General features: G+C 39.3%; 1 protein-coding gene across 1 annotated transcript; it reads right to left on the bottom strand.

The window, feature by feature from the left end:
- Positions 1-420: 420 nt before the first annotated feature.
- rhcga (Rh family C glycoprotein a) lies at positions 421-4,941 on the bottom strand. The gene is made up of 11 exons (XM_085762489.1): positions 4,522-4,941; positions 3,843-4,035; positions 3,254-3,404; positions 2,983-3,130; positions 2,562-2,728; positions 2,293-2,430; positions 1,658-1,794; positions 1,264-1,388; positions 1,024-1,097; positions 822-895; positions 421-729 (listed from the first exon to the last, which is right to left on the bottom strand). The coding sequence occupies exons 1-11, from the start codon at positions 4,745-4,747 to the stop codon at positions 696-698; spliced, it is 1,467 nt and encodes a 488-aa protein (XP_085618615.1). The 5' UTR covers positions 4,748-4,941; the 3' UTR covers positions 421-695.
- Positions 4,942-14,536: the final 9,595 nt, after the last annotated feature.

The following is a 14,536-nucleotide window of genomic DNA, read 5'->3' as shown; positions in this document are numbered from 1 at the left end:
AACAGTGTATTCAACACTGCAGCAACCGAACCGCTGACAACTGCATCATAGTTCCTCTAGTTTCTCAAACGGTTTATCTTAAGATCAAGATCATTTGTGCAACAACACATAAAAAGTGGGATCATTTACACATACAACTTACAAATACCTATACATAATTTAGATAACAGACAATAATATATGAATATTTACTAAGGTATAGAATTCAAAAACAAAATACGTTCTACGTTCACAACTTCAAAAGAAAGAGTCTTTAAAAGAAATAAAATTGCAAGCATTATCAAAGACAATATTCAACAGTTCAAAGGTATCACACACGGTTAGTAAAATGGCTCTTCTGCACTTTATAATTATATTATACAGCATAAAGAGATTGTTTTTGACATTTTCTACTTATTAACCATCCACAGGGTGTATTACACAAATATAGTAAAATGTCTTTTCATTCAGTATTATTTCTTCATCAATGAGATATTTGGGCCCCATTTTGTTCTGTGTCATCATGACCTTTAACTTCAAAAGACAGAAAAAAGTGCACGACAAATGTACATAGTGTGAGATAAACGTGGCAGAGGACCCTGCCAGTCATAAATATTGCTCCTCTCTTGTAGAGTTGCACCTTCTTTGTGTTTCACAGCTCTATCAAGTTCAAAGTGATATGAGGGGGTCGATGGGTCGATGGGTTGATGTGCAAACTAAATCTGCTCCACAGAGAAGTTTGACTCAGATCTGTTGTGGGGAAAAGTATAAAATTACAGTTAATTTAAGAAGTTAATGAGAAGGAAGAGTTGATGAGAACATGTGAGTGTCAGTGAGCTTACATGTCTTGGTGCTTGTGGATCATGTGGTTGTTGTACTCCAACACTGGAGGGATGGACTCCTCCTCCTCAGGGACCTGAAACACACACACATAGACACAAATTTAGATCTAGACAAAGAAATTCACTGACCAATGAGTGATTTCAAAGGATGAAACTTGAACTTGAACAGAAAATAGGAAAAAACAGTTAAAAGCTCTCTCACCTCCCAGTAAACTTCATCATCAAAGCAGTTGTCGTCAGCAGGGTCGCCCCAGATCGGCAACCTCAGGATGAGACCTTTAAAGAGAAAAGAAACAGGCCTTAAGCAACATTCGTCTCTATTTCAATACCTTCTTCTTGATGCACAAAGAAACTGCTTCCTGTTAGAAAACTGTAGTGATAAATATACGATTTAACACTACAGATATCTGACACCAAGATATAGTATATGTTTCAAACTCACCAACACATGCGCCTCCAACCACTCCAAATGCAATTGACACACATGTGCCAGCAGCCTGGAAGCCGCCCTGCGTTCCTACTGTTCTGTTTGCAAATTCGCCTTCAAAGTCAAATACGCTGATCAACCTAGAGACGAACAAACAAACAAAAACAACAGACAGATTTTCATTTAAAGGCTTGTCAAGGCTAGTTCACTTTCAGTTCATTAGAACAACAAGAGGAAGAAACTACAGAAGCTCCTCTTTTGTTGCAAGAAACAAAAAGCCACCACAGTGCTTATATAGCTTGAACAAACAGACAAAGTCGCCGAGCGTTTCCATTTGTTATGTTGGAGTCAGTGAACAGGCAAGGTAAGGTTTTCTGAATTTCAAGCTGGGTGAGTTTGTGTCACCTACCCCTCTCTGCTGTAGACGGATTCAGTGGCTGCTGCAGCAACGATGGCACCTATGAAGCCGCCGAGCATCCCCGGCACAGCGTGCAGGTTGTGGACACCGCATGTATCCTGGATCTTGAGATATTTCTCCATGAAGGGCTAAGAATCAGAAAAAGAAGCAATCATTCAAACACCAAATTACCATAAATATAAATTATATACTATAAAAGCTCATCCAAGGCCATTCAGTGTCTATCAAACTACTTATATAGCCCTTTTTTTAAGCTTTATGTAAGTGTTTCAACTCAAAAACCACCATGTCGACCTGCTTCCTCTCAAAGAGATAATGGTTGGTATCAAGTTTAGAGCCTGCATCACCACCATGAACACCACGCCTCACTTCTCTGGACTGTTTCCATCTTATTTTAAGTGCATGGTGAATGTTTTTAAAATGAGTCATCGGCTACTCAAGAACTTCAGCTCATTATTTTCTTTTTCGGAATCAACCTACAACTTGTTTCAATCTGTCTCCTTTTTTATTCTGCTTCCTTCTTTATCGCTTCATTCATATTTATGTCACTGTTTCTCTCCTCTACTTCGTCCTGCAGTGAGAGCATGGAGATCAGAAGGTTGATGATTAAATAGCTGCCAGCTCACCGTGACAAACAGGTAGCCAAAGGTGGAGATGATGCCAGTGCAGAAACCCACAATGAGTGCACCATAAGGCGTGATCATGAACTCTGCTGCCGTTCCCATCGCAACACCGCCAGCCAGAGTGGCATTTTGAATATGCACCTGTCAGGTAAAAGAGCAGGTTAGTCTGGAGAAAATGAGAAATACATGAACGTTACATAACTTGTTTTCAAGTTCTTGAGTTACTGTCATGTGCTCGTGTTTTTCTGGGTGTTTCTTGTCTGTAGCATTACCATGTCGACTTTTCCTCTCTTCTGAGACATGCTGGAGATGGCCACGGTGACGAGCACAGAGGAGGCGAGGGCGAGGTAAGTGTTAATGGCTGCTCTGTGCTGTCCGTCGCCGTGGTCTGTGATGGCGGAGTTGAAACTGGGCCAGAACATCCACAGGAACAGTGTACCTGCAAGGAAGAGAGAGAGAGCGTCAGTGAAACCATAGCTGCGTTTTTACAACCGTTTTTACAACAGATCAGAGTCTAGAAGTTAAGACAATCCAGATGAGACGCAACATAAAGAAAGCACTTATAATAATAATGATAAAGACTTTATTAAGGACACAAACCAGAGGTCCATAGTGACTAAAAGTACATAAAAGACAGACAACATGTGAGGTTAAAAGAGCTAAAGTGCAAAATATGAATTTGTAGTCACTCACCAATCATGGCGAACACATCGGAGTGGTAGACGGATCCGTTGCGGCACTTGCTTTGGTGCAGGTTTGGTCGGTAGAGGACCCAGGAGATGGCCAAACCATAGTAGCCTCCGAAGCAGTGGATGACCATGGAGCCACCAGCATCTCTGCACTGTGGAGACAGATACACACACACACAGAAGGAAAACGGTCACTCTTTTACAATTAATAATTAAAGTTCCCATATAGGGGATTGATTATGTTATGTTATGTATGTTATGTATGTGAAACTCACGTGAAGGAGATCGAGGATGATGAATTCCTCCACAGCAAACAGCGTGATGCCAAAGAGGGTGACAACCAACAGCTGGACAGGACTGACTTTTCCCAGGAGTGCACCGTAGGCGATCAGCGAGCCGGCACAGCAGAAGTCAGCGTTGATCAGACTGTCGGGAATGTGGACAAGATCAAGGTCAAAATGAGTGGAAATGAGCAATTAGCAACGAAGAATGCATAAGACAGGATCTGGAAAAGCTGCTTTCACAAACACAGCACCACATTGAGTTGCTAATTAGTTTTGTAGTGAGCTGTCACTTCTTCACTTGTTGCATAACATACTTAAACAGACAACAGACAGACATTTCTAGTATGTTGTACTTGCAGCGCCTCAAGTCAGGCTGCAGAACCTGAGAGGACTAAAGGGCAGCGAGGCTCGTCAGTGTCAAACGCCACGCCCTGACCATGACTCTTCAACGATGGGTTACATAACGCACCTGTCTGTCGCTCACCTGCCTACATTCTATAGTATGCAACACGTGCGATGATGTACAGAAGAGAAAAAAAACAAAAAACAATGCACTCTGCTTCCAGTGAAGAGATTTTACCTTTCAACTCCGATGGTGATTTTCCCCGTGGCCGGGTCGAGGGCGTGGAACCAGCCCTGCATGAGAAGAGCCCACTGCAGACCGAAGGAGGCGATCAGGAAGTTGAAGCCCACTCCGCCGAAGCTGTAGCGCTTGAGGAAAGTCATGAGGAAACCGAATCCAACAAAGATCATGACGTGGACGTCCTGGAAACCTGGAGAGAGGAAAAGGCAATAAAACATTAGAGTGATGTCGGTCAAGGTGTGCTGGCATGAAATGGTTAGATTTGTGGAATAAATGAATGGAGAAAGTGTTTCTATATGAATGACAAATTAAGATTTCTTATTAATTATCAGAATATAAGATTTTATCAATTGACAAATTGCAATCAAATAGATGCAAAAGTTAGTTACACGTTAGCCCACATGTGGTGATGTCTAGTAGTTGGCAGAAAACAAGTGCAAACACAAGAAAAAAAAAATAATAATAATAATAATATGATAGAATAGATCTAATGTACAGATAAATATTTTTTTAAATAGCTACATAGTCCTCTATTTGCTATTTGTAAAATATCAGACTAACTAACTAAGTGTGACAGCCACCAACAGCCTTTCACCAGTCGTCAATATTTCCTTTGAAAACACACATGGTCACCAAAGTAACATTTAACCAACACAATTTCCATTTTTGCACTCACTGGGATATCTGAAGTAGAAGTCATTTTCAATGTCGCTCGTAATGTTGTTCTCCCTCCTGAACTCTCCCCAGTGTGCGTCCGACTCCTCATCATACCGGATGAAAACTCCAAACAGGACGATCATAGCGATCTGCCAGACGAAGCAGACTGCCGGCAGACTAACACGCACATTGGTGTTCTTTGGCCGGCAGAAAAAATTCTTTACGCCCTCACAGCAGTTCCCCATGTCGATGCCTTGGCGGTGGCGGCGGCGGTGAAGATGATGCTGATGATGATGATGATGCTGCTCCTGTCACTCCTCAGCTGGACTCTCTGTCTTCTGTCACCTGCAGCAGCATCTCAGCAGGTATTTATAGAGGCTTCAGAGAGGCGTGTGCCCCGCTTCTCCATTCACACTCTAGGGGTGGGAACACCTCACCTGTTGGCTGTTAAACCACTCCTTACATATAATCCTGCTGTTATAACCAGATTAATCTACCAAAACACATTGCAAAATTCCTCCTGATGCAGGAAATAAAATAATCGCAGCATACACATATGAAGGAAATGGTGCAGAACAGATAGAGCACGGAGCAGTAACTTGATATGAAATAACCTTATGATGTGGAAACTTCAATAATTATGACTTAATCAGATTTGCCAGGCAGTCGATACAGTACTGTAGGTGTCAGGCCTCAATGTAACGGTACAGAAATGCAGTTATAGAATCCAGCACCTACTGTAACTACTTGTATGCGTTAATCCCCTCAATAAGTAATCACCTGATCTTGTGCTTGAAAATGATTTGGAGTGTCAGCTATGTGCTGCAACAGAGCGACAAACTTGTTTTGAGTGAACACACCTGTCAGTCAGGCTCACAAGTTATCACGAGTGCTGCATACTGAATTTCATGTTTGGAGGCCATAGCAGTGTTTTTCCATGAATTTTGAAAAATATATAACAACAGCTTATTGTTTTTTGTTTTTTATAATCTTTAAGGAAGAGTCTGTTTCCAGTTTTAAAGGGGAGCTACAGTTTCATTGTCTCAATTGGGGGTCAAGGTCCTCGTTGAAGGTCCTTTGCGCCCACTAGAGCTCTAAGAGCTCTTTGAAGTCCAGGGTTCAGATCCAGACAGAGACCTAAGCTGTGATACCCCATCACTCTCTTTCTCTCTCTCTCTTCCTCTCTCTTTCTTTTCTTTCTTTTTGTGAAGGTATCAAATCAGGTTATTAGTGATTTTACAGCACTTAAAGTTACACCCAACAGAGCTTCTCTGAAACGTATAAAAGAGTATCAGTACCACATGTTCCCCCCTTAATTGTGTCCTCCACCTACAAGCCATGTGCACGTTGTGTTCTGCTTATGTTTTCCAATCTTGATGATAATCTGACAATAGAGATTCCAGTTTAAGGATTCATCATATGTCGAACTGAGAACATTCCAGATGATATCTGCTTTCCCTCTTCAACACACTTCAACACAAGCGCATTATGTAACACACTGTGTATCTCTGATTCTCTGGTCTGATAAAATCACAGGATGTGCTCAAGACTCAAACCGTGATTTACAGCATTTATTCCAATTCAACTTTTAATCCAAACTTTAATTTGATTAAAATTCACAGTTTCAGTTGATTCATTTATTATCTCCACTATGACACTAGTTTCTTTGGGTGTTTCAGATTAAAAACGCACTTTTTCTCTCTGGCATTCAGTTGAGTTGGCACATTTGTCTTTTAGTTGTATTGATTTGTTTTTTCATAGCACATTTGTAATTTATTGCACTTTATTGCACCATTTTAATATATTGTAATGTATTTTTTTTTACCGATCTGTACATCACTTTGGTCAACTTCTGTTGTTTTTACAGTGCTTACAGTGCAAATTAACCCAATCAAATCAAAGCACTAAATCATGTTTTTTTTGTCCCAATGAATTTTTTAGAGTGTGCCATATAGGCATATGAATTTCACACACAAATATTTTATATAAAGAAAAGAGTTTACTGCAGTCTGTTAAATTCTTTATGTGAAAAAAGAGACTTTAGTTACAGTTTCATGCAGCATGAGCCAGTGAACGTTTATGTATAATGCAGTATTCAGAAAAAAATGATCTTTACACAAACATAAAAATACATTAAAAACATTAAATCTGCAATTCAAAAGCAATTAAAATGGACACAAAGGTAAAAGCACAAACATAAACACTTTAAATTAAATAGAATTACAGATTTAATTAATGTATTGAAACATAAAACATTTTAGGCTAGATTTAAATAAGCTGACAGTTTTATATTTTAACCCCTGAATGGTTCATGTGACAAGGTCAAATCAGACATGTGTGGAGGACTCTGTCCATTTTACAGCCTCTAACCAGTTCTTCCATGAACTTTTGGCAGCACACAGCTGACGTTAACATATTCTGTTTGATGGCATCGTGATGTAATGTAATGTAATATACTTAAATGAGGCCAGAAAGCAGAAATGATGAGGCAGCTTTTGCAGTAAAACCCTATTGGTAAAAAAACAAACAAACAACACAATTGGCTAAGGAAGACGATCACGCCTTCCCGTGTACAGTAAGATACGATGATGAGTGAGGAATTGTCCTTTAATCACAGGGGTTACAAATCGTCTAGCAGATAAAACAAGTTCAGCCAAAGGCTGAGTTATTTAACATTGATGCTTCAGACATGTCAAGTTCTCAAGACGGCTGCACGGTGTCACAGAGGAGAAGGAGGAGGAATGCTGCTTAAGGTTACAACACCGTCACAGGAAGGGACCCCTCGAGCACAGAGACACAACAACTTTAGGGGAATGGTTGAGTAACTAGACTGGTATGATGGATGATGCAGAAATCACTGCAGGGAAGTTCACATTCTTTCTAAATACATATTTTTGATGAAAGGAACTGCACAACAGTTCGCACAATTAGCCATCAGAAGCACTGATCAGTCAACTTTTATCGATGCCAAAATGATACAGTGTCACCTTAACATTTTTCAGGGTTGGAGTGGTTAAGCATGTGACACAGGGACAGTATGGAGGTTTGAGATGTTATCGGCACAGAAGCATCTCAGCAATGTTCTCAGTCACATGGTGTGGTATGCTCTGCCCTGGCCACACACAGCCCTGGAACAATGCCGCTGGAGATATTACGATCTCCTGTCAATCCGCAGGTAAGTGAGACACAGATCAGTGCAGAGCAGCTATTCAAACAACAAAGCTTTTTCAGTTTTCTTCCTTTTCCTCTGCTCATGAGGGGGGATTGTTACTTAAAGTACAGTAAGTGTGGCATCCAGTTGGGCCTGCTGTCAGACACCGTTTACAAATGGCATATGAGCAGTGTTTGACAGTAATAAGTTGAACTGTGCACTTAACACTCACAAAAGATCATAGTGTGTTGGTGTTGGCGATAACTATGATCTGTTATCCCTCATTCCGTAAACGTGTATTTAAGCTTGAATGTAAATTAACTTCTTCAATATGTATCTTGGCCTGCTCCCGTTCCTGGAGGAGATTGCACACAGAGAAATCCCCATCATTATACTGTAGACCCGCACCGTCCCTCTCATGGCCTGTTTGTACAGGAGCACCAGCTGCAGATCCACCAGGATGCTCAACAGCTTCTTTGCACAAGCTGTGAGATTGATCAATGAACTGTGCCCTTCCCCATCCCCAAACATTAAAGACACACAAACACACTCAAATCTAAACCTTTCCTTGAGAGAATTTGCTCCTAAAAGAGTATTTTTGTACAAGCACTTGATGTTATGTTTATAACTGTATTGTTTTTGTCTAATTTATCTTTTGTTTGCACTGTCAGAAGCTGGTGAGAAACAACATTTTGTTTCAGCCTGTGTAATTTTCTGTAAAACCATCTATGGAATGACAGTAAAACTACTATGTTGTTTTTAATGTTTATTGCGTTTCATTTTCTCAAGCCTTGTGTAAATACAGTTATAATGGTTTTCATTATTGGAAAGTATATTTAAATATGGGATATTGATGCCATAATAGTATATCATTATCATTTTCTCTTAAATTGCTAAGTAATTGTCCTAAACCAGTATTCTTAAACACCCCAAACTCCCCAAACTGCTTTCTTCTCAGAAACCACTGAAAAATTCCTCCTCAGTCAGATGATCAGAGCACACCTCTCATTCCTACCTCTGTTTTTAACCTGTCCTCTCTTTAAAGAGAAATTATTGTCATATACAATTATATTGCGACTGTTGGACCAAATATCCGAATAATGATGATGAATAGGTTTGCAGCAAATTTTATCCCTGCCGTATTGCAACCACTCAGTCCTTTCTTATTGTAGACCATTTACAAACTGTTTCTTAAAAAAGATAAGTATAAAAAACAGAAATAAAGAAAGAAAACAATTCCAATTTTATTTTCTTATTATTTTTAATACATTCACAGTAATGCATTCTTAACATTATCCTGTCTGGTCTCTTAATAATAATAATAATAATAATAATCCTTAATTAGCTTGTGACTACAGGTAAACAATAGATCACAGTGTCTGTATCCTTATCATTTCTTATTTTGCTCTAACATGTTCCTCTTCTGAGTTCTTGGTTTGATCCCGCCGCCCAGCTGGGGTCTTTCTGTGTGGAGTTTGCATGTTCTCCTTGTGCATGTGGGTTCAAAGACATGTATGTTAGGTTCATAGGTGACCTTTCAAGGTAGGGTTGGAGATCCTGGCTACATTTTGAAAATACATAAGTCAAAAGTCCCAGCCCCTTTCCTCAGACTTCTCTCTGAAGCCACGCCTTCACCTTTCCGCAGACGTATGTGAAGACTCTGATCGCGCACGTGAGAGGAGGGAGAGAGACGGCAGCTTGATTGACACATTTCAATTGATTTTATGTAACCGTAGGTGTAGCTAAATGCTGGTGTGAATGGTTGTCTGTCTGACCCGACCCGTCCAGGATGTACCCGGCCTCTTGCCCTAAGTCAGCTGAGATACATAGGTACAACCCAAGTGAGGATAAGCGGTACAGAAGATGAATGAATGAATGTTCCTCTCCGAGTTCACTGAGTTGAGTTGACATTTTGTTCACTGTTATGCAGATGATAATCACATTTACCTGCACTTTAAAACAGATATTTGATACTGGACTCTGATAACGTGTGTGCAGGGACCACAGATTAACTCTGGCACATTTACTGAAATGTTTATTGATGTGCATGGTCTTGTCATAAAAAATGAAACACAAGTCCTGTTGTATCATTTAGTGACTTTACTCCAACACTTTCACTTTATCTTGCCTGACCAGACTGCTGTAAAGTCCCCAATGTTTTGCCAGGCCTTACTCTTATACTTGCAGCTCATCTTTTAATAGCAACAGGCTAGAACACGTTTTTATTGACCTGCTCTGTGGGTTTGTCTTGGCTTACGACTTGGCTTCTTCTCAAACAGGAAACTGATCACTGCTATCAGTGTCTGATGGGAAAATGTGAAGCCAGCAACTTTTAAAGCTTGAAGAACGAAAGGGCATCAAATAGGCACTTCCTTTTGTGTACGATTGAGAACCAGTCTTAGCTCATCATTCATCTTATAGCCTACACATTATAATTATCTATTGTGCAACATTTGACAGGTAAGAAAGTCAAGTCCATTATGTGAAATTGATATTCACACAGAGCTTATATAGTAAGTGTTATCTCCGGATACTAAAACATAGAGAAATAAAATGTCATTTGAGTGTTTGTCACTTTGCTTTCATCCGTTTGTGGGGGGGTTGACTAACCTGAAAACTATTTCCTAGAACTGTAAAAGTACAGTTCAGCACACGGAGTCAGATGCCACAGAGATATGAGCGCGTCAGGGAGTCGGCAGGTTCTCGGTGACAGAAAAGGGCTGCACACTCGTGAGGATGATGTGACTCTCAGATAACCCTCAGCCGCAGCGCTAGTGTCGGCAGAGGGGACAGAACTTTTACTCTGTCGTACACTATCTGTGTCTCTCACATGCTTCATCATGCGACACCAAAGTTTGTGCACATGAGGTGTCACAAAGCGTCATGTGCTTCAGTCAGCCACACAGGTGACTCTCAACAGTCCACACATTTTACTACGTTACGAGTCTTACGACAGTGTAGTTATCTCTTATTCTTGTCTCTACACCAGCAAACTTTCTCTAATGTTCAAGGATTTTGTAATTTTTTATTTCTTTCATAAAATTTGATGGAAATGTTGGTGTTGAACTTTTTTGTGAAATAAGTAATTATCTGGTTAAAAGTCTACCTTTGAAAAACTGCTAATATTTATTTATTTTTTTACTTTTTAAGTTGCAACTTTTGTTACAGTGTGGCCAAAATGCAGCATTTTTATTCAACTTTATATCCACTCTTATAATTTACTGAAATTTGAATGCATCATCACAGACCTTTTAATCCCCTTTTTTGAAACATTTTTTACATTTTTTGTAATTAACTTTTTTCATTGATTCCACATATCAATATTCCATCAACATTTTAGTATAAAACATTCCTTTACTTCTCCACCGGGGAGCAGAGACATAGATAGACATAAATTCTCAAATAAAGTTACAGTATAGGCTATATAATAAATGTGAAGAAAAAAAGAAACACTTTTTCACTCCTGTCCTTATTTTCACACCTTTCTTGTATAGTCCCTTTTCTCCTGTTGGAGGGTAAACATAACAAATAAACATATGAACAATGAACAAGTTTGTAGCCTGAACCAAGGGATCAATAATCAACATATTTTGATTTTAACAACCAATATTCACATCGTTCCATGATATTTTTTCTGACATATTTCATATTTCTGAAAACCTCAACCACATGTCTGTGAAAATGAACTGAAGCTCTGCGGGTTTCAGTGTCTGCTGCTCTACTGGCAGGACTGACTCGGGTGATTTATTGCCTGCGTTCCACTGGCACATTTCTATTCTTTCATTTTTTTTCAATCAGCACTTGAAAAGACATTCAAGGATCCCAAGCCGCCCTAATTTGCATCATTATCACCTCTAAGCTATACTTGTGACACACTTTTCTGGAATGTGCTTGAGCCCCACAGAGGCGACATCTATACTCCATGAAAACCCCGTCCCCTCCAGCTCGCTGCTTTTATTCCTCCAACAACAACAAGTCCTGAATCACCAGAGACCTGAAGGATCTGCTGACCAGAGAGAGGACAGCCTTCAGGGACGGGGACGAGGAGACCTACTGAAGAGTGTCCAGAGGGAAAGTAAAAACTCTCACTGGAGGAGGTTGTGAACAATAACAAAACAATGCAGAGGGCGGTATGAAGAAGATTACAGGCTGTAAGAATAATAAGCCCGAGGGAAAAGTGAACTGACCCAATGAGTAATAAACATGTTGTTCAACAGCTTCCACTGAACTCGCATGCGTAAGGGTACTAATTAATTCATCCAAGACCTACATTTTTCACTGCTTCTGTTTAATAATGCATCTTGCCTATTGTATCTCTTGATCAGTTGTTTTCTACTTTCAGCTGGTTCCCATTTTGGGATTGAGCTGTGTGACACCTCTAACTGGCCAGCATCAACATCTGTCCAGTGGTGTTGCTGCTCTTTTGACCCTTAGTTGACTTTAATGATGGCACATGTCTTTAAATAAAAGAGATAATGAATTGGACATTTACAGCAAAAAACAGTGCAACATGATAAACAGACACAGACATTTGTATTTTTTTATATACAAAAAGACCATTATTATACAATAAACAATGCTACACTTTTACAATCAAAAGTCGTGTTAAATATTTGCATTTGCACAGTTGAAAAAAAAAGAGTCCCCAACTTTAAAGTGTACAATATACAGTATACGGTATTTTTGTAGCATTGCCTGGTCGCTGTCACTGAGTTTAAAGATGTGTGTGCGATAACTGCACGAATCAAACTGTAGCTTACTGTAAAACTGACTTTTTCAAATTACTCATCCGTTTGATGTCGAGCTTTTTGGATCAAAACAGATATAATAGTGGTTCACAGTTTTATTTTTTGTTTTTCCTCTGGTGCATGTTTTTCCACCTTTCCTGTATAACATGCTTTACAAATACTATAAGTTATATTTTTTTCAGAAATGGAATAGAATAAAAATAAAATCTGTCAGACACTTATTTTTGAAACTGTATTATGTTTTTCCTACTATTTATTTTTCTATTTATGAATACTGATCTGACACAAACAGTCGTTAACTGCAAATTAACTCATCAAAAGTTTCAGTCAGATACTCTTATTTAAAACAAAAATGCACACACAGGGTAATGATGTGAGGGTTTAAGACAATGAAAGCTAAAATAAATATGAATTAGTTCTGAATTGACCAATTATCCTGTCAAATCATCTCAATGAGAAAGATTATTTTTAGAGAGGTATTGAGCTCCATCATGTCTCAGATTCGTGCTTTGTTTCCTTAGAGACTAATATATTATTTTCTTTTTTTTCTCTCTTTTTATTTGTTATTACTGTAAAAGCAGGCCTCATCATGAGACTCTCATGTGACACCTGAAAGTTACAGAACATGCTCAACCGGTGAGGTGGTGACAAGCGATGGAGCAGTCTGTTCGAGGAGCTGAAATAAATTAATCACACATTCCTTCAGTCAGATGAGTAGCTAGTGTGTGACAGCTGCCACACCTTCCTCACCGCCGGTTGTCTGTTGGGTGTGCGTGTGTGTTTGTGTGTGTGTGTGTGTGTGTGAGAGAGAGACACCTCAGCAGGATTTGGATTTGAACTTTCGCTTCTGCTCCGATACATTTAATTTTCGAGAGTGGCACATGGTGATCAGTCCATTTAGTCTTTGTTTTTAGCAGCCTTGAAGACTTGTCCGTTTGCAATTCTGAGAGAAAACATGAGCATTACCTGAGCTTCAAGTGGTAGCCATGCCAACGGGGGTTACCTTACACTGCCACCAGCAAATTAGCCATCTCCAAACCCACTGTGCTGAATTCACAGGGAGTTGAGGAGGAGGTGCCTCCTCGGTACCGGAGCCAAACAGAGGTCGAGAAAGTTTTATGGAAAGCTCTGACAGGACATATTAATCAAGAAAACAACAGATATAGATTTAAAGAACTGCTGAAAGAGCATTTGTTAATGCAAACAGCTCTCGGTGTCTGTGGATGTTGAGCTGAGGCTACAATCAATTAGTGTGATCCAGATTCTGTTTTATAATGGAATTATGTTGAACGTATATGTTGATATATACCTGACCATTGGACTATTTAAGAATTAGGTAACACTTTACAATAAGGGTCCCTTAATTAACCTTAAGTAAGTAAGTACATTATTAAGCATTAAATAACTTACAGATATATTAACAATCATTATTATGTATCACTTAGGATTAGGAAACGCATTAATTAATGTAGCCTATTAGTAATCAGTTAATTCATGTTTACAACTGAAAGTTAGTTATATTATTAAGTAATAATAAAAGTTGAATAATGTAATTAGTTATCATTATGTATGCATTACTCAGCATTAATTAACACATTAGTTTATATATTAATGCTTAATAATGTACTAACTAATGTTAATTAAGGGACTCTTATTGTAAAGTGTTACCAAGAATTATGTTAAAAGCTTTGTTTGTTTTTTGTTTTCTGCTTTGTTTTGTTGTGTGATGTGCTTTCTGTGTTTGTGTACTGCAGTGGAAAGATAATTGTGTTGGGCATGGACTCCAGGAAGAATAGCAATTGCTTTGCCAAAGCTAATGGAGATCCAAATAAATGAAATGAAATGAAAAGAGAAAAAACCAAAAACCTTCGTCGTCCTGTCACAATGGGAAACGTGAGGTTGTCTCTAAAGGGGAAATAAATGGACAAGCAGGGGGACGGGTTACCACAACAACACACCCATGATCTGACGCTGGGCCGCGGATAGGACTCAAGAGACAGACAGGAACATCTGTGTATTGTTCAAAGAGAGCTGTGTAACCTCTGCATGACACCACACACCCACGCTGCCGCCGCCATCAAGTGTCATATCAGTGCCACTCAACAATGTCACTTGCCTTGTCTCAACAAAACGTC

This window comes from Trachurus japonicus, chromosome 3 (assembly GCF_045865225.1).
Source record: "Trachurus japonicus isolate A0001 chromosome 3, Traja_1.0".
Taxonomy (NCBI): Eukaryota; Metazoa; Chordata; class Actinopteri; order Carangiformes; family Carangidae; genus Trachurus; species Trachurus japonicus.
The sequence above is the reverse complement of the archived record's forward strand: the minus strand, read 5'-3'. Positions and strand labels throughout refer to the sequence as shown.